Source organism: Poecilia reticulata, chromosome 22, assembly GCF_904066995.2.
Source record: "Poecilia reticulata chromosome 22, P_reticulata-male-v2, whole genome shotgun sequence".
NCBI classification, from domain to species: domain Eukaryota; kingdom Metazoa; phylum Chordata; class Actinopteri; order Cyprinodontiformes; family Poeciliidae; genus Poecilia; species Poecilia reticulata.
This window is the reverse complement of record NC_088851.1, coordinates 18,601,780-18,624,493: the sequence shown is the minus strand read 5'-3', so window position 1 is coordinate 18,624,493 and position 22,714 is coordinate 18,601,780. Positions and strand designations below refer to the sequence as shown.

At 38.7% G+C, this 22,714-nt stretch overlaps 2 protein-coding genes across 2 annotated transcripts; both read left to right on the top strand.

The window, feature by feature from the left end:
• The first annotated feature begins 3,000 nt into the window (after positions 1–3,000).
• Positions 3,001–12,285, top strand: LOC103458504 (delta-like protein 4). Its single transcript, XM_008399359.3, has 11 exons — positions 3,001–3,669; positions 3,754–4,005; positions 4,468–4,525; positions 4,837–5,118; positions 6,803–6,863; positions 7,047–7,177; positions 7,349–7,518; positions 7,778–7,997; positions 8,846–9,587; positions 10,140–10,248; positions 10,993–12,285. The coding sequence occupies exons 1-11, from the start codon at positions 3,616–3,618 to the stop codon at positions 10,996–10,998; spliced, it is 2,085 nt and encodes a 694-aa protein (XP_008397581.2). The 5' UTR covers positions 3,001–3,615; the 3' UTR covers positions 10,999–12,285.
• Positions 12,286–13,823: 1,538 nt separating this feature from the next.
• On the top strand, positions 13,824–16,509 carry LOC103458505 (glutathione-specific gamma-glutamylcyclotransferase 1-like). The gene is made up of 3 exons (XM_008399360.2): positions 13,824–14,246; positions 14,370–14,405; positions 15,796–16,509. The coding sequence occupies exons 1-3, from the start codon at positions 14,076–14,078 to the stop codon at positions 16,195–16,197; spliced, it is 609 nt and encodes a 202-aa protein (XP_008397582.1). The 5' UTR covers positions 13,824–14,075; the 3' UTR covers positions 16,198–16,509.
• The last annotated feature ends 6,205 nt before the right edge of the window (positions 16,510–22,714 follow it).

Sequence of the window (22,714 nt, the reverse complement as noted above, 5' to 3'; positions counted from 1 at the left end):
TTGTCACAATAAAAGGGGGAAGTGATTCATAAAATTATTTTAAAATCCATTTACCCACTTTCATCCTCTTCCCAGTAATATCTTGTGTTCTATCACATAAAATCCCCCCAAAATAAATTAAAGTTTGTGGCTTTTTAACACGAGCAATTTAAAAAAAAAAAAAAAAAAAAAAAGGTGCAAGGAGGATTAATGCTTTTGCAAGGCCCTGGAAAAATACCAACTCATCTTGTGACTGATGAGATTTCAAACATGTTTTAAGAAACTATAACTTGTAATAATGAAACCTGTCTGGGAACAGGCATTCATTCGTCTTTCAAATAAGCAAACAACTGCGGCAGACGGCTTCTCATTAAAAGCAAGTTTCCTAATAAGCTCACACAAATCCCTTCAACGCCTTTCACTTCCGAATCAAAATGTTATTTTTCAGGGTTTGATGCCAGCTGAGAAGACGTAGAACAATCAGGAGCCAGCTTCACAAAACAGTGTCAGAGAGAAAAATGAAGCTCCACACAAAGCTGCAGATGGAGCTGCGGTGGGCCAACGTCTGTCTCCAAGGCTGTGTTTGTTCTAGCCAGAAAAAGGAGCCTGTTATTGTATTGTTTGCATTGGCCTGGAGTAAATAACCCCCACACTAAAATGCGCTTTTAATTCAGGCCCAGGGTTTTTGCCTTGTTTACATAGCTACAATCATATTAAAAGGGAGATAAAAATCACACAGATCAATATGTAAATATACAAAGGGAGCCCGAATGCATCACCAGCATGGCACTTCTCCATATCAGATCCAAGCCAGTGTTTTTTCTTCACGCGGCCAAACCAAGCATCGCTGCGTGTTTAGCACAGTCCATTTGCTTTACATGGAAATGTAACCTGAGCTGCAGAAGAAGAAACCTTACCCACAGGCCATCAAATATTAAAGTGTATGTATGTTTTGACGTGCAAGAACGGAGGCACCGTTACTCTACGCATTTCTCCCATATCTGAAGAGATTGATGAAGCTCTCGAGTCTCTGGCGGCTTCATAAACTAGTGATTTGGCCTGCAGATAAGTGAATTAAGGTCAGTTCTGAACACAAACCAGAACAGGAATACATGCCTTAACCGCTGCAGAAGGCTGCTCTGATCCAGCACAGGATCTGTGTGGTACAGTCAATGGTGGGAACGGCAAATACTTCAATGCAACAGAGTTATGAGATGTCCGGGCCTCTTACTCACGCTGCTGCGCACTCAATAGTCCATTGTCTCGTGCTCTGAAGTCAAACCTCAAAACCTATAAGTCAGAGGTGGGGGGTAAGACATGAAGTCACCTCGGCAGGAGGGCGGTTTCAAGCCACACACCTTTTTGGTCGGGGAACGCTCGTCGAATCCTGTTCCCTCACTGTAAATCCTCCCAGAGAGGCGACTCTGCTGCTGGGGTGATAAAGTTAAAGTCTGTGCCATGCATGAGCCTTCATGTGATAAAACATCCATATGGAATTTGAATTTATTTACTCAACAGCCTTTATATACTCCTCTCTGAGTTCATTTTTTTTTTCTTTATCCCTTTTGGAACAACACGCATGCAGACGAATGGCTTTTAATATTATTTTTTAAACATGGCTCTTGTGCATGTTAGGTCAACAAACAGTCTGAGGCTACATGCAGGATAGAATATCAGCTTTAATTTACAAGCTGAGACCATGGTGGACGGTGCTGTAGGAACAACTTGATTTTTTTGTCATTTTGTCATTAAAAATAAGCACAATAAACAACTTTCTGCGAAACGTATGGCGTCTTTTCCCTCTCACAGCATGTAAGCGTGCTTGGATGGCTTTTCCAAACCATTCAGAAAGAGAAATAAATCAAACTGGCAGAACTGGTGGTATAATATTACCTATAAGAAGTATAAGACTCCAAACATTTACAGTGAGAAGAGTAACAGTTGTTTTTGATTTGCTATGCGTCGGTACGTTTCTCAAATCGGGGTTTCTCAGCTGATTTAAGACGGACAAAGTGTTTACAGTATGGCTCCATTATCTTATATAGAGTTCTGTCCTCTTTTGTCTTCTAAAATAAAGACGAAGAAGACTAAGAAATAATATGAGGTCTGAAACATAATTTCTTTAGTTTCCCTTCTTGTGACAGAAAATTATTGGAGTTTGGAAAATATTTCCCTCCGCTTAGAGCTTTTTACTTTTTGTCATATTTTTTGTCACAACCTTCAATGCACTTTATTAGGATTTCATTTAAAATACCAACACAAAATAGTGAATAAGTATAAAATCCAAGGAAACTCTGGAAAGTATGGCGTTTATCCAGACTATGTTATCTATACTGCGTTACCCCAAAATAAAATCCTGTGCAACTATTTGCCTCCAGTAGTCACCAAATTAAGAGTCCAACGCTGCCTAATCTAATCACTGGTGTTTGTTAAAGAATATTAGCGAGCAAAAAGCACCATGGAAACAAAAAATAATAATCATGAGAAAAAAGTGATCTGGTCAGATGAGGTCAAGATGAACTTTTTAGCCCACCTACAAAACACACGCATCAAAATGAACATCCACACGGTGGTGAAAACATCACACTTAACTGATGCTTTTTTTTTTAGAGTGATGGGGAAACAGGTAAGATCTGATGAGAATAGATGGAGCTAAAACTAGGGAAGGAAAAGCTGCAACAATCTGAGCTGCAGTGGAATGGTTTAGATCAAAGCATGTCCATATTTTAGTTTGGATCAGCTAAAAGAACTCCTACTTTGTGAGCTCTTAGGTTTGAAAAGTCATCTTTATAAACACACTCTATCCAGTCTCAATGAGCTTGAGCTATTTTATAGAGAGAAAAAAATAATTCCCTATGCATGCAAAGCTGGTGGAGACATTTAAAAGGTTGTTCTAACACAAATATACACCTGATTTTATTTAAAAAGCATTTAAATGTATAATTATTCTTTAGTTCCAGAATCTGCCCTGCCCTGTGTTAGTCTATCACAAACAATAGGCTGTGGCTTTTTTTCCACAATGCTCTCTGTACATCCAGAGGAGAAATCTGGGAAAACAGGTGAATTTAAAGACATTTTTTATAAAGACTTGCACTGGATACGTTGATGTTTACACTCCAAGCAGAAAGGAAGGTGGAGAGGACAGTGGGTGGTGTTAACTGCCGATATATAAAGCAGGAGGGGTCAGACGCCCCTCACTGGGAGCCACCATGCGCTGATGCTCCGTCACATGCTCTCATCACTGTTGGCAACACAAGCCCCGCATCAGCACAGCAGAGTCAGACTCCAGCCGACCGGCACGATGGATGGGCCACATAAAGACCGCAGAATGACTCACTTGTGGATATTGACGTTACTGACGATTGTTTAACGTCTAGCACTGGATAGATAACTCGGTCTTTTTTGAACTTTTTTTTTTTTTGTCCCCTCTTCTGGATACGGATTGCGGAGCTGGATTTTATCCCAACAGGATTTTGAAGAAGGATTATATTTATTGAGTTCAGTTTTTTTTTTTTTACTTTTCTGTTTTTTTCTTTCTTTCTTTCTTTTTATTTTTTGCTCCTTTTATTTGGAATTGAAGCATTTTGTGTGGGAGGGTGAACTGATTTCTGGGATACGAACATAAAACTCTAAAGGATGGCCGATTGGTTCACCTCTATCATCGCAGTAGTTATGATGTTATTTACTCAGGTATTTTTATATATTTTTTGGAATATTTATATAAAAAGACATATACATATATGTGTTCTGCGCTCACTCTTAATTCCCTCTTAGGTTTTGGGATCAAGCGTGTTCGAGATAGATCTTCACCACTTTCAAAATACAAAAGCTTTGCTGGCAAACGGACGCGGCTGCAGCACGGATGGCTGCAGGACTTATTTCAGGGTTTGTCTGAAGAACTTCCAGAAGGAGGTGTCTCCTGGAAGGTGCATATTCGGCAGAGCGAGCACACCTGTCCTGGGGACCGACTCCTTCAGCATCCAGCCGGACACGACCGTGCGGCTGCCGCTCAACTTCACCTGGCCGGTGAGAGCACGCACGCGCTGGTCCCATTTTAAGGCAAAATGTCAGGAACTCCTCGAATTTAATTAGATAATTATTTATCATTGTTTATACTTCGTAAAAAAAAAAAAAAAAAAAAAAAAAAAGCATAAAAATACCCCATGTTTAATTCAGATTAAAACTAACAAAAATACACGTTATTGTATATCCTTCTAACCTTCAATATTCTGTTATGATTTTACAATCCAATTTGTTATAAATTTTATTCTAACATAAGAGCCAGACTATTCTACTTAATGTTCTTGCTTTATATTATCCCTTATAATAAACCGAAAGCACGTCTAAATATAATATTTAAATACTTTTCTCACGTGTGTGTGAAAATGAACAACAATAATGGAACTTAATTCTGAAACATGCAATAAAGTGTTGACCGATCTTCGTTTAGTTTCATTCGTGATTTTAAAAGGATTTCTCTCTCCTCAGGGTGCTTTCTCTTTGGTTATTGAAGCTTGGTATTCTCCTGCAGCGGAGCAGCCCGGAGGTAAGCAGATGCCTGCTGCTTTTGTACCGCTAGAGGGAGACAAAGGCGTGATTGGACTAGGTGTCAAATGTTTGTTCGAATGTCTACGTTTTCACAAGGAAATCTTTTCCATACGAATGTTTTGCTTGTTGCATCTTTTAAGTTGGAATATGAACTTTTAGAAAAATGATGGATTTCATACTTTTCATACTTTCTCTGCTGAATCTTAGGAAAACATTGATGCAAGAAATCGAAAAACGCAGTTTCGTCCTCTAAAATAACCAACTGCGGGCTCGACAACTGCATTTTATGCGTTACTTTTTTCTCCGCAGATTCCAGCAACCCTGAATTATTGATCAGCTCCTTTGCCACCCAAAGCCAGCTGGGAATAGGGCCTGAGTGGTCCCAGGTTGAACAGACGGGGATGGGGATGGGGATGGGGACGCAGACGGAGCTTAGGTACTCATATCGAATCGTCTGCAAAGAAAATTACTACGGTGCCACCTGCTCAAAAATATGCACTCCAAGAGACGACCGCTTCGGCCACTACACCTGCACACCTGATGGACAAATAGACTGTCTGCCGGGATGGACGGGGGAATACTGCGATAAACGTAAGCAAGGGTGGATGAGGACAAACACTTTGATTTGCTTTAGCTGAAATATGATAAGGATGGTTGCCTTGACTTTGGATTTAGAGAATGACGGGTTGAAATAAGGAAAGATGCTATGTTAGTAGTTTATGTGGATTTATCTTTTAATCGTTTTAACTGTGTGTTCATAATTGTTCTTTTGTCTTTTATGCATTTGATTGTAATTGATGAGAAATCAAAATGTTTAGTCTAAAGTCTTCATGTTTTAGGTAAACAGTAACATCTTAAAAATGAACTCAGCTGGTGATAAGATAGAACTGAGCTGTGGATGTGGGTGATATGGCTCTCTGCTCAGGGCGTCCTTATGTCAGAAGGGTGCCCTGCATATACATTTCAATTGCAGCCAAATAACTTTTATGCTGCTTGTTTTTATGTTCAATCAATGGGTAGTGGGCTCCCTTGTGCTGTGCAGTACAAACATTTAAATATTATATGGTCATGCAATGGCAAACAAGGCATCTGATTCCAATTTATTATGATATGGTCAATTAAAGGGCTATTGTATAGTTTAGTTTTCTTAAAGACTTTTCACTTCATATGACTTTTTCTAGTTTAAATTCTAACACTAATCAAACCTGGTGTGGATTATTCAACAGGGGCTGAATTTCAAAAGGCAGAATCAGATGGGATATAATCAGTTTTGCCTATTTCCAAACGTTTCTGATACACATGCAGATTACAGTACAGTGACAGCTAAATTCACAGAGACTTCAAAGCTTTCACATCTTCTGTTTTAGACCTTCAAAGACAATCTTTGCAATTCTTCTTCATTCTTGAAGAATTCTCAAAACACCGTGATCCATAAGAAAGTACACAAAACGTTAACAGTAAATATGGTTGGCCTGTATGTGGCAATGTAACACAGTCACTGAGATGTAACATGTTCCAGATGGTATGCATCACTATTTCCATAAAACATGCCAAGATCAAATGGGTAAATAATTCATCTTTAACAATGCCTTAGAAATATGTTTTATATTCAGTGCACCAAGACCTTCAAGGTTTCCTACTTTTCTGAAAAGCCTGTGCTTAAGTCAGAGATTCATAAAAATAAAAAGAGCATATTACATATGGCTGATTTAGATTAAAAGAACTGTTAAAACGGCAACATATTGAATGAAAAAAAAAACTAGACTGAATAGTTGCCTATTGATTACAGATTTCTGAAACTTTTACTCTTAAAGAATTAGCTCGCCCCAGGCTCCATTCATCCGAGAACCGCCACTGCTGTTGAGCCTTAATTTAACTTTCTCAGTGGGCGCGTGCGCTTTAAACCCGCGCGGTGGTCGAAGCAGCAGCACGCGCTGGGGTTAATCGCGGCATTATCGGACGCCACGCGCCACTAAATTGAGGGTTTCTTTTGTTGATACGGCGCGGGGCAGCAGCTGCAACCGGGGCTCGAACCGTCCTCTGGAAACAATGGGTGCAGCTGTCCCTGCAAACAGGCATCTGCTGCGCTACAGCCCCGCGCTGAAAGCGTGTAAAAGCTGTGCAAAATCAGTACAGCACGAGGGAGCAAGTATAATGGGCCTGCAATGAAAGATTCACATAGAGGAGATCATTATACCGTGATGAAATGCTTATTAACATAATTTTTATATAAATATTTAATGAACAAAGTAAAACTTTTAATTCCCATTTTCAGCCATCTGCCTTGAAGGCTGCAATGAAAGCAACGGGACCTGTCAAATACCAGGAGAGTGCATGTAAGTATTAAAGCGTGGAAATATATAATGTCACCTTAAAGATGGAGAAAAAAAATGCCAACTTTAAAGCTGTAAGAAGAGCACCTCAGGGTCTGCGCTCTTTCATTTGCTCCTCTGAGTTTTTGTTTGTGTGTGAGTTTCAGTTTATGCTTGAGCCAACTGTCATGTTTTATGTGTGAACAGATGCAGAAAGGGCTGGCAGGGACTGTTTTGTGATGTGTGTAAACTCCATCCGTCCTGTAAACACGGTACCTGCGAGGAGCCGTATCAGTGCACCTGCAAGGAGGGCTGGGGAGGCATCTTCTGTGACCAAGGTGCTCATTCTTTCTCAAAAACAACAGGGTGTTGGATGTTTAAGATAAAGCAAAGCGGTCTGACATGTCTACCCCTGTTTTATTTTATTTTATTATTATTATTATTATTATTATTATTATTATTATTATTATTATTATTATTATTATTATTATTATTATTTTTGTTTGCAGACCTGAACTACTGCACCAATCACAAACCGTGTGCCAACGGGGCCACGTGCATGAACACGGGCGAGGGTTACTACACCTGCGCCTGCCTGCCAGGCTTCGCTGGGGAGAACTGTGACTTAGAGGTCAGGGAGTGTGACAGCAAGCCCTGCCACAACGGAGGCCGCTGCGTGGTGAGTCCGGAAGTCGCTTGCTCTCCTTTCCCACAACACAGGCTTTCCTGTTTTTGTTTTCGCCTTGGTCTATCTGCAGCTCCAGGAGGATGCTATCGATTGTCAAGTCAGCCGATGACCCAGTTCACAGACTATGCACTGGAAATAGAATTCAGACTAAGAAGAATGGAGTTTGTCAGGGCAAGATACAATAAAAAAAAAAACATTTAACATTTAAATGTTTTTAATCAACTTTTTTTCCCCCTTTTTTCTCCTGCAGGACTCAGAGACGGGCTACTCGTGCACATGCCCAAACGGGTTTGAAGGGCCACAATGCGAACACCGGATGCCGACTTGTGCGGACAGGCCTTGCTTCCAGGGTGGCAAGTGCAAAGAGCACGACAATGGGCGAAGTTACATATGCGAGTGTCCAGCTGGATACACTGGACTCAACTGTGAGAAGAAAGTGGATAAATGTACATCGCTGCAATGCGTCAACGGTAAAACATCAGACTCAGGCCCAGAGTACACTTTTACAAATGTTTTTTAAAAACTGAGTGGATGAGCTACAGCTGGATCCAGGAGATACACGTATATCAGTTTTAATAATTTAGGTCTCTTCTTCCATGACCGATAAAAATAAAAATAAAAATTTGTCCATTCTGCATATGTAAATTGGATTCTAGTGATGCATTTTCTGACACTGTAACCTTTGAAATGCAAATTGTATAGATTTAAATGTATCTATTTGTTGTTTCGGTGTTTAAGCAGATCAAATAAGTGCTCCTGATTTGATGATAATACCTTTAGTTGCCCTTTATAACAATTTAAACCCACCAACAGGCCATTTTTAGTGAGAGTTTTATGGTTTGTTTTTTTAATACTATACAGCCCTCTTAAAGTTTCAGTTTTCCATCCCACATATATAAATTTGTAGATTTGCAGGAGGATGGTGTTTGATCATTTGCATTTAGTCTCGTAAATACTGTAGTACCCATGCTGCACCACAAGGAGGCGAAAAAGTCAACAATAATTACAATACAATCTAATTGAAAAAGACTACAAATAAATACGATTTATTTAATAAATTATTCACCTTAAATTTTAAGTTTAATCGAAACAAAATGAAACAGATGTGGAACAACCAGTACAACCCTCTGCTATTATCCTAGTTTTTAGCACAACATTTTCAATTTGGGTCTTTAAAGATCTTTTTTTTTTCACCAGAAACCCAATTTGCATGTAGGCAGGAGGATAAAAATATCAGAGCCAAAATATTTCATTCATGTACACATACTAAATAACTGCATTGAAATGATTTGCTGTGCCATTTTGTTTGCTTCATTAGGTGGACATTGTGCGGTTCAGGGTAACCTCAGAGTGTGCAGCTGTCGCTCAGGTTTCTCTGGGCTGCGTTGTGAGATCAACATCGATGAATGCGCCAGGAATCCATGCTCTAACGGCTCCACCTGTGTAGACGGCATCAATCACTACACCTGCATCTGCCCGCCGGGGTACATGGGCCACCACTGTGACAGACCCATGAACCGTTGCGCTTCTATGCCCTGCCTCAATGGTGGGACCTGCACCTATGGACCCACAGGCAAGCCCACCTGCCTCTGCGCTGCCCACTACAGCGGCTCCCAGTGTCAGAACAGCAACCAGCACTCAGCGGACACCTCCAGTCCCAACACCAGTTCGGAGCCCAGCGAAAAGCTGAACTTGGTTGCCGTCGGCTTGGGTGTTGGTCTGGTTACTGTTCTGGTCCTTCTCTGCATGACGGTGGTGATAGTACGCAACAGAAAAAAGCAGAGGGACAAGGAGCTCGACTCTAAGACGATGAACAATCGCTCCAGGATGGACTTTCAGAAGGAGAACCTCATCTCCTCTGTTGAACTAAAGAACACAAACAAGAAGATCGGTCTGGAGGTGGATTGTCCCTCGGAAAAGTCTAACCATAAGTACATCAACAGCTATCAGCTGGACTACAAATCCCCCATGAGGTACAAGGATGAACTGTCCCTCCTGGGCAAAGATGAAAACTGTGAAAAGACCTTAGAAGGAAGAAAACATTTGAGTAGAATGTACAGGTAAGGACACAGAAAGAGAAAAATAAGCCATCCCAGAGAGATCTTTATGGGTTCTGGTCATTTCACTCGTTTGCCATATTGTCTGGACCCAACTTTTTCATCTGCCGCAAAAAAATAACATTGACAACTAGTGCTTTAAAGGAGATTTTTAATAATCTACTCATACTTTACTGTGAGGAAATGTGTGTTTTAATGGCTTCAGTAAATACCTATCAGTAAAGTGCTTACCATTCATTTTAGTTTGATCAGGAATCCTAATGCGTCACATTTCAGACGTTTTGAGCGAGCAAAATGGGGATCACAACCCCAATCAAAAGAAAGAGGGGGTAATGCAAACATTCCTGAACATAATGGCAAATTAATTAGAATAATACAGTAGATTTCAACATTTCTACGTGCATCTATCTAAAGAAAATAATTAAAATACATACTACAAACAGCAATGAACTGATAACAATAACGACAATATGAAATGAGGGTGTGATTTATAAAAGGAAGTTTTTCATCACTTATGAATTCAGTGACTAATTTCTTGCATCTTGTATTTCACAGTGACCTGTCAGACTGTAGAATATCAACAATATGCTCCTCTAAAGAGTCAGTCTATCAGTCTGTCTTTGTAATAGGAGAGGAGAGGCAAGAGTGCATCATTGCAACTGAGGTAAGCATTTTCCTACGAATATTATAGAAAAAGGTGTTGATGTTAGTAATTCAATGCGAAACGTAGAACTTATACGTATTTTTTAATCATTGGGCATAAAGCAATACTTAAAATATTTATTTCTGTTAATTTTGATGATTATGGCAAACCATTGATCTGGAATCCTTTTGTATGAATTACTGCATCAATCCAGTGTGGCATGGAGGAGATCAGCTGAAGTTGCTTTGAAAGTGACCTTAAACCAGAATGCTTCTCTGGTGTTTTTCATCTTCCTTTTGACAAAACTCCTTGAATTATCCAAGAGGTTTAGGTCTGGTCAGTTTTCTGACCAATCAAAAACAACAGTGCCTTCGTCATTACACCAGCTATTAGTACTATTGGCAGTGTGAGCTGCTGCCATGTCCGACTGGAAATGGAAATAAACATCTTAGTACAGATTGTCAGGAGAAGGAAGCATGCAGAGCTCTTAAATTGGCAGTGGATCAACACTGATTTTCAATGGTTATTGTTGGAGAACTGTCAAATCATCATTATTGCCAATGATTGTGTATTTCATAACATAGTCACAACAAAATCTGTGTTAAAATATTTTTTTTTACTATTATTGGCTATTATTCAGCTTATTTGAAGTACTAAGTGATATTGTAAATTAAGGAGATGCAGCACTTAACCCACAAAAAAAGCTTACTTTTTATTTTCATGTGACAACTGAGACTAAAAGTGACTTGTCTTGGTTTCTTCCAGGTATAATAATCAGAACGTGTTTCTTATTGTGAAGAGTGGATCCCTTGCGGACTGTTTACACGTGTGAAGAGACTGGGATTTATTTAAAACGCAAGATGCTGCTGTTGAAAACTTGATAACTGGATGTGCTCTCTGACTATAACTGAACTGAAGCGAATAAGCCTTTGAGAATGTACAGACCGAGGCTCATGGATCCGCCTTTGACTTTTGCTACTCAAACCCTCCACTGCTTCGTGCAGCTTAACCACAAAGCAACGAGAAGTCACTGTTTCTGTGCTGATTAGGACGGGAAGAATGCTCACATAATTCAGCTGTAGCATGAATCAGGCTTATTTCTACTCTTTTTGACCTGCACTGTACTATGCAAACAAAGGAAGGACACACATAAAAAAAAAACACTACTGAAAACGGTTCATTTGTGAGGGATATATTTGGGATTCTGTAAAACAAATCTGTTTTCATAAAGAATGTATGATCACAAAAGCCTTAAATGTGTGTAGGAAAACCATTTTTGCCCCGCCTTATCTTGATTTCTTTGCACAGCATCTTGGTGGTAACCGTAATTGATCAGAAGATGCAAAAACTAACAAACAAACAAAAAAAAAAACACTAAAATACCATGCAGGGAAACTTATGACTGGGCCTTGTCTGTTTTATGCAAACTCACCCCAATAAAGACAAAGACACATGTGAAGTGACTATCATACCAAGGACGCCTTCAGTGGAAATTGCTGAACCAATAATGCTATTTTGTAAGATTAGTATTTCAGTAGTAATTTAATTATACAAAGCACTGATCTTTTTATGTTTTATAAGACTGTTTTGTATATAATGTATATTTATATGTTGAGATTAGATGTGTTTTAAGTTGATGCCACCAAAATGGCAAATTTGTCTTTTTGTGTTTTATTTTATTATTAATATTATTATTATATATATTTTTTATTTTGCTATAAAAAAGACATGCAGAACACATATCTGGTACACTGTTTATTTGTGGGTTGTCTGTGAGTTTCTTGTGGTCGAAGTAGAGATTTTACATTAAATCGCCCGTAAGCTCCGTCTGTGTCAGCTGACCTGAAACGTGGCTCATAGATACGTTAATATTTGCCCTGGTAGCTTTTGTCATACTGTGTCCATAGTGGCGTTGTGTCAGTTTGATGTGAAAACAATGTGCAAGCATCCATTCAGTGGACGAGATTGTAAATGAAAACATTCACATGAAAATATCTACTTTAAAGGTGTGTATGTGAAAATAAAGAGGCCTTATGGTCTTGATGCTTTACTGCTTAACGTAGCAGCTGCTGTACCTTTACCGCTCTGGTTCTTATCATCAGTCATATTCTAGGAAAAAAAAACCGAAGGCAAAATTATGCGCTGTGCACACTGCTGGTCACATTTCTTAGCAAACCTGGTGACAATTTGGGGGGGGGAAAAAGTCCTTATTCAGTTCTATTGCAGTAGAATAATTTCAACCTGAGAAACTTTAGAAGAATCTGACTTTTAATTTAGGGTAATGTTACCTTGCTTAACTCCATTTTCCCCATATAGGCCCACAGCATTACATGTCATCTGCTATGCTTAATAGCTGTCTTTCTACACATTCATCTTTTATTCAGTGCCAATCCCACTGGTGTTTTTAGTCTTACCTGATAAAATCGCACAGTTCCAGTTAAAGTCTGCGTAGAGTTCAGCAAACTGCATGTGTTTACATTTGTGACGGTAGGACAGACAAAGCTTTTTCTTGACATTACTCCCAAATAATTAGATGGAACCTATATAGAGTCTAATCCTTGTCTCCATCACTCAAAAATCCCACCTCTTACTGACAGAGACATTTGCAGACTTTTTATTTGTAACCTCACTTTCCGTCCTCCACACTCAACACTCATTAATGATTTCCTGCACAGAATAGTAGCCTGTGGCTTCAAGAAATGAAAACAGAAAGCTTTGGATTACTGTTTAGAACTTCCTAGAAAGAATCAACTACTCTTTCTGCAACTGTGTGATTATGGCTCAAGAGGTCACTGATAGGAGACGAGCACTATAAATGTTACGTTCATTTACCTTTTAAATCCAAAAAAATGTTCAACTTACATTTATCTTAAACATTTTTGCTCAAGTTTAAGATGCAACACTTTCTCAGAGTGAGGCTTTCCACTTGGGGGACAGGATTTGTGTTATCTTCTATTTCAGCTCTTGAGATGACACATGGTGACAAGCAGAGGGGAAGTGTGACACGCATCAGCCTGCATGAGGACAATGAGGTTAGACGGATTGATGTAGACGCCTAATGAGCTTTAGAGAGCACCAATACAACCAGTCCCAGCTATTTATAGGTAATGTGATTAGTCGCTTGGATTCACTGTTTGACACTTTTAGGATGCGATAGGTGATCGGATGGTTAACAAATGGCCAAAAAGACATACATATTTTTCGCATAGTGCAAAAACATGTTTAAAAGTGAAAATATTGTCAGTATGGCAAAAATATCAAAAGGTAGGATATATATATATATATATATATATATATATATATATATATATATATATATATATATATATATATATATATATATATATATATATATATATATATATATATATATATATATATATATATATATATATAAGTTGAAACATATGTGTTTAAATTTAAACTTCGTGTTTGCTTTTCCTTCTCAACTTCAATGTTTTCCAACCTCATGAACTTCGATTGCGTCACTGCTCAATCGTGATAGGCTTACGTTATTTAAACCACGCCCACTCTGCAATTCTATTGGCTGAGCTTGTGCAGCTGCGGTCACTGAACAACAAATCCACGTGTTATTTTTCTCCTGAGCTCAGTGGAGAAACGGACAGTATCTACGAGTTTAAATCAGAGGACAGCCAGAGCAAAAAAAAAATAATAATAATAATACACTCAGCCCTTTGAGCATGCTGGTGATATGAAGAATCAGCACTTATCTAACAGGAGCAGTGAAGTGTCGCAGACAGGATGGGCAGAAGAAAATAAGACTTATCGGAGAGAGGAAGCTACCTGTGGACAGAAGGTCTCGTGTTTTTTAGAGACTAGAGATCAGAATGAAACTTGTAGATATGGCACATGAAAAACACAGCCTTTGGATCTTTGGCTACGGATCTTTAGTTTGGAAGCCGGATTTTGCTTATAAAAGACGGAAAGTTGGTTACATTAAAGGATACAAGAGACGGTTCTGGCATGGGGATGATTTCCATCGAGGGGATAAAGAGAAGGTGAGTTTTGAGGCCATTGTCCTTCTCTTTTTTGTGAATTGAATACAGTTCATTAACTAAAATTTACATGTGTTACATTGTGTTATATAAAACATAATAATTATCTGTATCTTTGCTATTCAGCCAGGCAGAGTTGCCACACTAGTAGAAGATGAGGAGGTGAGTACATTTATGTTTTCCTCTCTGTACAGAATATGCTTTACAATTCCCTGGAAAATTGAACTTTTTTCCACTTCGTGGCATTACAGCCAAAAACCTAATTTTATATTAATGTGTTTTTATGTGATAGGCCAACCCAAAGTTCTATATGTGAAGCTGATTTTACCTGGTTTTCATTTTCTTTCATTTTCTTTCTTTTCACACAAACTAAGTATGTGGCATAAACATCTACTTTAGTCAGAACTTTGCTGAGCCAATCTGCAAATCTGACATTTCTACCAGCTTTTCACATTTGGAGGGGGAATAATTTTCTTCTTTAGTAGAATAATTTTTTCCCCCTCAGATGAAAGGTCAATGAAAGGTCACATCTCTGTCATCACACAGCTTCTCACAAAGAAGCATGTCATGTAATACCAAAGCATGTCAGACAAGAACCGAGTATTTAGAGAATGTTGTTGTGCGACACAGCTGTTGTACTGAAGCAGCACTTCTGAAGAAGATGGAAGTAAAACATCAAAACATGACGGATATGACTGAATATAGATAACTGAGTATCTAATAAAATAAATTATCTTAAAAACCTGAATCACATGTAGGCACAACAAGTTTCATGGATAGAGGTTTTAGTTTTTATTAGAAGAATGTCATCTCGGTTAATTCTTTTAATTGGACTACCTAGTTTATTTGTTTTCCTTCAGTAGAAGAAACCCAGTAGGTTTTGCTTTAAAGCCTAAAAATGAAAGAAGCAAAGAAAAAGAGAGAAAAAGAAAGAAAGAACTTAACTGTAGTTTGAGCATCACAGTAAAACATTTTCACTTAACTTACAGTTCTAAAACTTAGTTTCCAAGTATTTTTTTGTTTATTTCATCCAAGGTTTAAGTGGATCTACACAGCATAAGTTGCTGATGACAGTTTTAGGTGGATGGCCATGGATTAAAACATTGATTAAAGCTTAGTTTCATAACTGAAATCAACCACGTCTTTGTTGCTGACCTGGCTTGAGTGTTCTTTGGTCTGTGTACTCATTAGGTTATTTCTGAAGGTAGTGATTGCACTGGATTTTATTTAAGGGTAACGGAGTAAAGAGGGATAAAATACACATGCAGGTCAAACCTTTCAGGTTTTGTGTTATGTGTCATTTTTCCTTCCACTTCATAATTATGTACTTCTTCGAGTTGGTCAATTACTTAACTTCCTAGTAAAAGAAATACAAATTTGAGGTTAAAATTTTTTTGACAAAATGTGTTTCTTTCTACTGTCTTTTATTTTTATTTATTGCTTCCATCGTGAAAGAATAGTATATCTGGATTCCGTCATCAGGTCTGATCATAGCATAGCGTGTTTGTTCTAGGTAGCACTGCTGCTGACACTGCTGTGTTTTTGAGCGCAGGCCTGCACATGGGGCGTTGCCTACGAAGTGCCACAATCCCACATGGAGGAGTCCCTTCAGTACCTCAACGTCAGGGAGGTTATGCTGGGAGGATACATAACAGAAATTGTGGAATTTGTTCCTAAAGAGAAGAGCCACACTCCTCTGCTGGCTCTGGTCTACATCGCCACATCGGACAACCCCATCTACCTTGGTCCAGCCTCAGATGTGGAGATTGCAGCCCAAATTTCAATTTCCAGTGGAAAAACGGGCCACAATATCGAATATCTGCTCCGGCTGGCAGAGTTTATGAGGCTGTGCTGTCCGGAGGTGGAGGACGAGCATCTTTTCTCCATCGAGGCAGCTCTGTTAAAGATCTTCCCACATGGAGAGGTCACACTCTCAGCTCAAAAAGCTCTTTAACGGGGACCTTAAATGATAGCACACAGGACTTCTTTTATGATTTTTTTGATTGTTTAAGGTATTTGGTGCTATAAATAAATTATAGGATTTCATGTGAAAATTTCCTCTTTTTGTTGGTAATAAGAAAGACTTTGACTACAATGTGGAGGGTCTGCAGTGAGCACCTGTTTTCCTTAAAAAGTAAATAATTACTTCTTTTAAATTTGTGCTTAAGCACTTTTAAAAATGTACTTTTAAGTATATTTGAATAAAAATGTTGCATTTTGAATGAAGGTCATTGTTTTATCATTAAAAGCATAGACTGCAACATGCTATTCTGACTTTTTCTCTTGTAGTGGACATGGAAGAGTTTTTAAAGTTACAATTGTGCTTATTTTTTATTGTGTTTGCTGGACTCTTAAAGCATATCAGTGAGTTAAAAGGAAGTTAAAAAAAACTCGTCAAGATTAGGTCCTTTGAGACTGTGAAAGGGGTTAAAGGTTGCATGATATGCACTTGTAGGGATATAGAAAGATATTTTTTAACTGCCGATGTGTCAAGTGCTAAAATGATTGCAAATAATTGATATCCTTTTCATTTTTTCTTGATTTGTCACTTTACAACCACACATTTCATTGTATTTATGTGGATTTTATGCGACTGACCAATGCAAAGTAATTGATTACTGTAAAGTGGAATGAAAAGAACACATAGTTTTATGTATAGAACGAAGTGTAAATCTAAGTTTGTGAACATAGGTTTTGAAATGTCTTTCCACATATAATCAAATACATTTAGATCTAGTTTCTGACTGAGTCAATCAAACATGTAGTTTGATCTAAGCTCTGGTTTAGAGGACTGTGGGAGCGGGGGGAGGGGAGGGCAGATAGAGAAGAGATTTTCTCTCCTGGCTATGAGTTTGACGGAACTAAACTTGTGTCAAATGCTCAATTAAACCTGTGACTCAGGCTCAGTTCCCTTGAAATCACCTTTAATCAACCAAAGGTTAGAGCAAGGGCAGGTAATGCTTCATTCAGACTGGACTGACGCATAAAAAAAACCTGGTGAAAGGAACATTTCCATCCATGTTGACAGATCTTATGTTTTATTGGAGAATAGTTTTTCTTTTTTCGTTTTTTGGAACAGCTGTTCAGCTGATAGATGAAGGAACTGTTTGTGACAATAGTTAGAAAACATTTGTTGGTTCAACTCAATGCTCTCCAACAAGGTAGCATTTTTCGTGAAACTAAAGTAAGCTCTCCCAATGAATGCTGACATACAGCATTAAATCAACCCAGATATGTTCTTTGTCATTCCCAGCAGAACAACCTGATAATTATGTGTCACATGCCATGCAACCCAACCTTGTACACTCTGTTCACCAAAAACAGATTACATGACTCACAGCTCAAGTACTTCTGTGCTTTTATTTTCATTCATGCAAAAGCAATGAACACTGCACATTCTGCTCCAAATTAAAACACCAATAGCTGTTCATTAAATGCTGAAAGTGAAGACAAAAAAAATATTTCCACTGCAACCATGTTACCCGCCAAAACAACAAAGAATCCCTGTAATGTCTGCATCTTACTTTGCAAGCTCAAAAATACTTGGAGACTTAAATCTCTGGTGAATCACTGAACTAATATTTAATTCTACACCCACTTTTTCTGAGAACTATCTACTCAGAAGGGTGTCAACATATTTCCAGCAACTTTGAATAGGTCTGCCAGCCCATGGCATTAGAACCACATTCCACAATCGCTCTGCATTCCTTGGTTCAAATTCAGAAACAGCAGGTTTAATATTAACACACGTTGTCTGTTGAATTAAGGCAGTGGTTCCCAAAGTGTGGGGCACACCCCCTACAGGGGGTGCAGTGCCATTGCAGGGGGGTCGCGAGAAGAAGTATGGAAAAAAACAAAACAAAAAAAAACCAGTTACACAAAAGTGTTTCACTGTAAAGATGGTTTGTAGTGTGTTTTGTTGCAACCTGAAGTGTGTGGAGTTTGAAAACAAAATATGTGTATAGGTTTATGTCTCATTGAACAATGTGTGTTCCCAGTTGATTATTTGATTATTTTTTTCTTTTTTTGAGGGGGCGGGGGGATTTTATTGTAATCCATAAGGGGGCCCAGAAAATCTTTAGAAACCACTGTATTAAGGTACAAGGATTGGGATGGCCACTCCATGACATCAATCTTGTTAGTCTGGAATCATTATAGTGACTGACTTGGGGTAAGTGTATTTTTAAAACTCCACTGGCAAGGGCAACTTGTCTTCAACATAATCCCTTCAAGTGTTGCATAACCAAATGGATCCATGGTCATGATGGGATCCATGCGTGATGGGTAAAAGCATAAAGTTCTCCTAAAACAAATTAACTGTCTACTTATCTCAGGGTTGTAGAAAGCTGGTACTGATCTCCAGTCATTGGGTGAGTTTTGGTAGACTCTTGAGCAGTTCATCAGTCGATCACTAGGCAACAGAAACCAGTTTTTAAAGCCACTAGCTCTTCTGAAAATAAGATCTCATGTTTTATCTTCTATACACAGCAGACTTTATTTAGCAGGAACATAAACATTTCAACACAACCTAGAGGTCAAGTCCTTGGGATATACACGTCGGCACAAATGGTTTCTTGTTTCTCAAAAAAATGTGATGCATTTTTAACTCTCCATCTGCATGTTAATGTGCACCAAGTTTGAACCCTGACCTTTGATCTTAGGTTGGTCAGTGCAGAGGTTATAGGTCACCCCGGATGCATTTTAAAGAAAATGTGATACGGTCTCTAATGGAGTCTTTCTGCTTTCCAGTTCCAGCACTCTATACTGTGAGGTCAACTGGGAACTCACCCCACTCCTGCCTTCATAAAGACTACTCCATCACTAAAGGAAGAGTATCTATGTGCCGAAAGCACAATGGCACTTTGAAGGAAATCAAAGGCTGGCCATTCTTCACCATTTTATCTTCTAAGTTACATTAGAAATAATTGCTTTACCAAATCACCAGTGCCAAACCTATGATTATTCATGCTTTTAGTATTTTCTACAACCCCTTCTTATGAATCGAACAAAACCTCTACTATAACATCTACTAAGATTGGTGCACTTAAGAGAGAGAGAAAGGAATCTTTGTTCGTTTAGCTTTCCAGAATTTTGGGCTCCTGTCTTATTATCTCTTTTATTTAGCTCACCCAAACATTTTCTGTAAGATACTGAGTCCTTGGCAGGTATGACCAGCATGATCAGATCCAAACAATCTACAATCTCTGATATGCTATGTAATGACAAAGCCCACAGTGTGAGAACTGCAGCATAGTAGAAGGTTGATTTCAGGTGAACCATTTCTACCTTATTATGTCATATGGATCATCATCCACCTAAGAGTCTTAGCCATATGCAATTTTTTACAATCTTTTCTATAAGATTGTAATTCAAATGTACTTTTCTACATTCATCTTTTGGTTCAAGTTTACAGGGAGGTGCCACTGACGGAAGGGTTCGCTTGCAGCAAGACGTTCCTGGCTTTGAATCCCGGCTTGGGGTCTCTCCAATGACCCTTGGAGAAAGCCACCATCTCCTCTGTACCTCTGCATTGGGAAGTCAATAAAGTGGATAGGTGGATGGGTAGATGGGCGGATGCCTTAAAATTAATCCAACTCAAGTGTTTGGGTTTAAGGCAATGGATATGAGTCATCATTTGTTTTTCTGTGACGCCTCCCTCACAACCAGGTGGCAGACAGATTGCGTCTAAATGTTATTGTGGAAACTTGATGACCACAAGGTGTCACAAGGATTCATATTGTTTACTTCTCTTGCCATCCTCCTCTTTGTGTGATGAAACAATTAACCTTGCACCTTTGTTTGTCACAGCTCCAGATGTTTCAAGGATATTAACTATTGCTCTGACTGTAGCCGTGGAAAGGGTTAGGTAGGTACTTGTTTTCTCATAGCCAAAACAGCTTTTGAGGATCAGTATGGTTTTGGCTCACTTGAAAAACATGTTCTCTTCTCTTTCTCATCTTGAAGAATGAATCAGTTAAATGAATTGCCAATTACAAATAAGTGAGCAAAGTATAGATTTTTTTAAAAAGTTGTATTTTGTTTTAAAGGAATTGTTGGGATTGTATTAAAAACAATTATTTCTTAATGTCGAATATCTTTACCACTAAGCAACTTAAATCCAGCTAAGACCTGCATTTTTCTAGCATATTAATTGCGAGGCGCTACTGCAATACAATATTATCTTTTAAGCTTTCTCATATTTGGTAGTTGATTGTAACATGCCATGTCTTGTAAAAATGTTGCTCAGTTTTTAAAATGCATTTTCTGTGAAAATGCAAATGATCTTTTAGGGACACATGGGTATGAAACAAAATCTATTGTGTAGGCATGACATAATAGGTCTAGAGAACACCAGGTGATGGTTAAAATTTGTTTTTGTATGTTTGTCATAAGAATTGAAGTAATATTTATATTTTTCAAAATTTATAATTTTTCAAGTAATTTTTTGGGAGGGGTTTATAAAGTTTAGCTGATTTTAGAAGTTTTATAATAATCACACAAATTTCCGAAAAATCTAAAAAAAAAGACTGGATGTGATTTTTTGCGCTTTACAGTTGTTGTTCTGGTTTTGATGTTACAGAAACTAAGGTTTGAATGGTTTGACAGATTTCACTAACAAACATTATCTTTTACACCAGCATACAAAAGTAGAATATCGCCCTCTGAAGCTGTGTTGACAATAGACAGAACCAAGAAGCCTACTAATGCTTGATTAGTTTCCTCACTGCTTGAGAAACACTTTTTATCAACCTAATTTTGTTTCCCTACTTACAATTTTTCTTCAGCTACATTCAGAATGCCACTACTTGTGTCTTAACACCTGGGATTACGTCTCGTCTATCTTTACGTCAGCATGAACTAGCAACATGAGTTCATGTTACTAGTTCAGTCATGACTAGTTCATGACTAAGCTAGTCATGATGACTAGTTCAGTCATCATGAACTAGTAACATGATGACGTAACATGTTTGCTAATGTTTTGAACAACTTGCTCATGATGCTGTCAGAAATGTTTGCATTGTGATGTAAGCTAAGCAGCACCAAGCAAGTCACCTTGTTGTCCAGACATTATAACCCATGAAAATAAAACCCATTTGTGAAAGCCATATTTATTTTTGTCTTATGTTTTGATTAAAATAAGTTATTCTAACTCATGTTAGCCCAATGGTTCCCAAACTTTTTCTCCTGCGCCCCCCCAGTAGTTTCCAAACATTTTCTGGGCCCACCCCTTAACCCCCGTATGGATTACAAATGGCTGTCTGGTTGAACAACGTGTGGGAAGGGGAGAGAGGATTTTAGAGACTCCCTGTCCCTGGGAGGGGGGGGGGGGGGGGGGGGGTTGACTTTTTTGGGGGCAAAATGAATGTATGTAGCTGAACATAGACAACAACATCGGTAGCCTACAGGTTAAGCTTAAGGTGCTGTATTGATATTAGCTAGTGATCTTTTAGCTAACATTACCTGCATCCAGAAACTTTACTCAACTCAGTCGGTTGGTTTGGGAGAAAAACTGTGAAAAGTTCTTTGCGTTTTGCTGGTTTGCTGCCATGATTCTAACAAACCTGCGTAGCTCTGCACAGCTGCAGCAGGTCTCCTTCACTTCCGCACAGGTGTAAACCCAGCGCGAGCGTCGTAGCGCTCATGTAAAGGCGGCTCGGAAAAACAGGTTACCACGTTAACAACGGATTAAACAGTTTTAACTGCTGATAAAAGTGACAGAGGACATAGATATGGGAAGTGTGGAAGCCCCTACTGTATCAAATTGACATAGGAATAACAGAGAGTTGGCCATTCTAAGGTAAAAACCCAGCACATACAGCATTCATGTTTTTATTTTTTTCATCCAGACGGCTTCCCGCGCCCCCCCTGAAATGGCACGGCGCCCCCCTAGGGGGCGCTCCCCACAGTTTGGGAACCTCTGTGTTAGCCTATATAACTTTTCAAATGGTTTTTGTTAGCTTCCATTTTCCATTCCTTTCTGAAACTTACTTATAATGCAGCTTGGAATATGGCTGTGTTTTCCAGAAAATGTCAAGACTTTCCTTTAACTTATCTCTTTTATGTCTTTTTGTTGAAAAATTACCTCGCACTGCTTCCTGAGTGGGTAACATTCATTGACAAAAGATTTGTGAAATCCTTTTTTATTGCTACAGTCATTAGTTTGAAGCTCTTTCCCACAGGTTCATTGTGTTTTTGTTTCATTTTTTCAGTTTATGGGCCATGACACCAAACAAAACCTTCTATCAAAAGGATATTTAGGAAGACAATGGTGCTAGAGGGAGGTAAGGGGTGTGCTTCCTGGTCTACTGTGCAGGAATGCCAGGAAAGTCAGGAAACATCTGAAACTAACTCAGCAGTGTAATCCAAATCTTTCACTTATCCAGATGGCTTCCCACTAGTATCTACAGGTGCAATAGATCCATAACAACAGACAAGGAGCCAATAAAGAGCAAAATATATGATCAGTCGAT

Bases quoted from the DNA above. Each gene is read 5' to 3' on its own strand.
- LOC103458504 (XM_008399359.3), top strand. From the start codon at position 3,616: ATGGCCGATTGGTTCACCTCTATCATCGCAGTAGTTATGATGTTATTT. The intron at 3,670-3,753 runs GTATTTTTATAT...ATTCCCTCTTAG, and splicing joins TTATGATGTTATTTACTCAG to GTTTTGGGATCAAGCGTGTT. The intron at 6,864-7,046 runs GTAAGTATTAAA...ATGTGTGAACAG, and splicing joins CAAATACCAGGAGAGTGCAT to ATGCAGAAAGGGCTGGCAGG.
- LOC103458505 (XM_008399360.2), top strand. From the start codon at position 14,076: ATGAAACTTGTAGATATGGCACATGAAAAACACAGCCTTTGGATCTTT. The intron at 14,247-14,369 runs GTGAGTTTTGAG...TTTGCTATTCAG, and splicing joins ATCGAGGGGATAAAGAGAAG to CCAGGCAGAGTTGCCACACT. The intron at 14,406-15,795 runs GTGAGTACATTT...TTTTGAGCGCAG, and splicing joins CACTAGTAGAAGATGAGGAG to GCCTGCACATGGGGCGTTGC.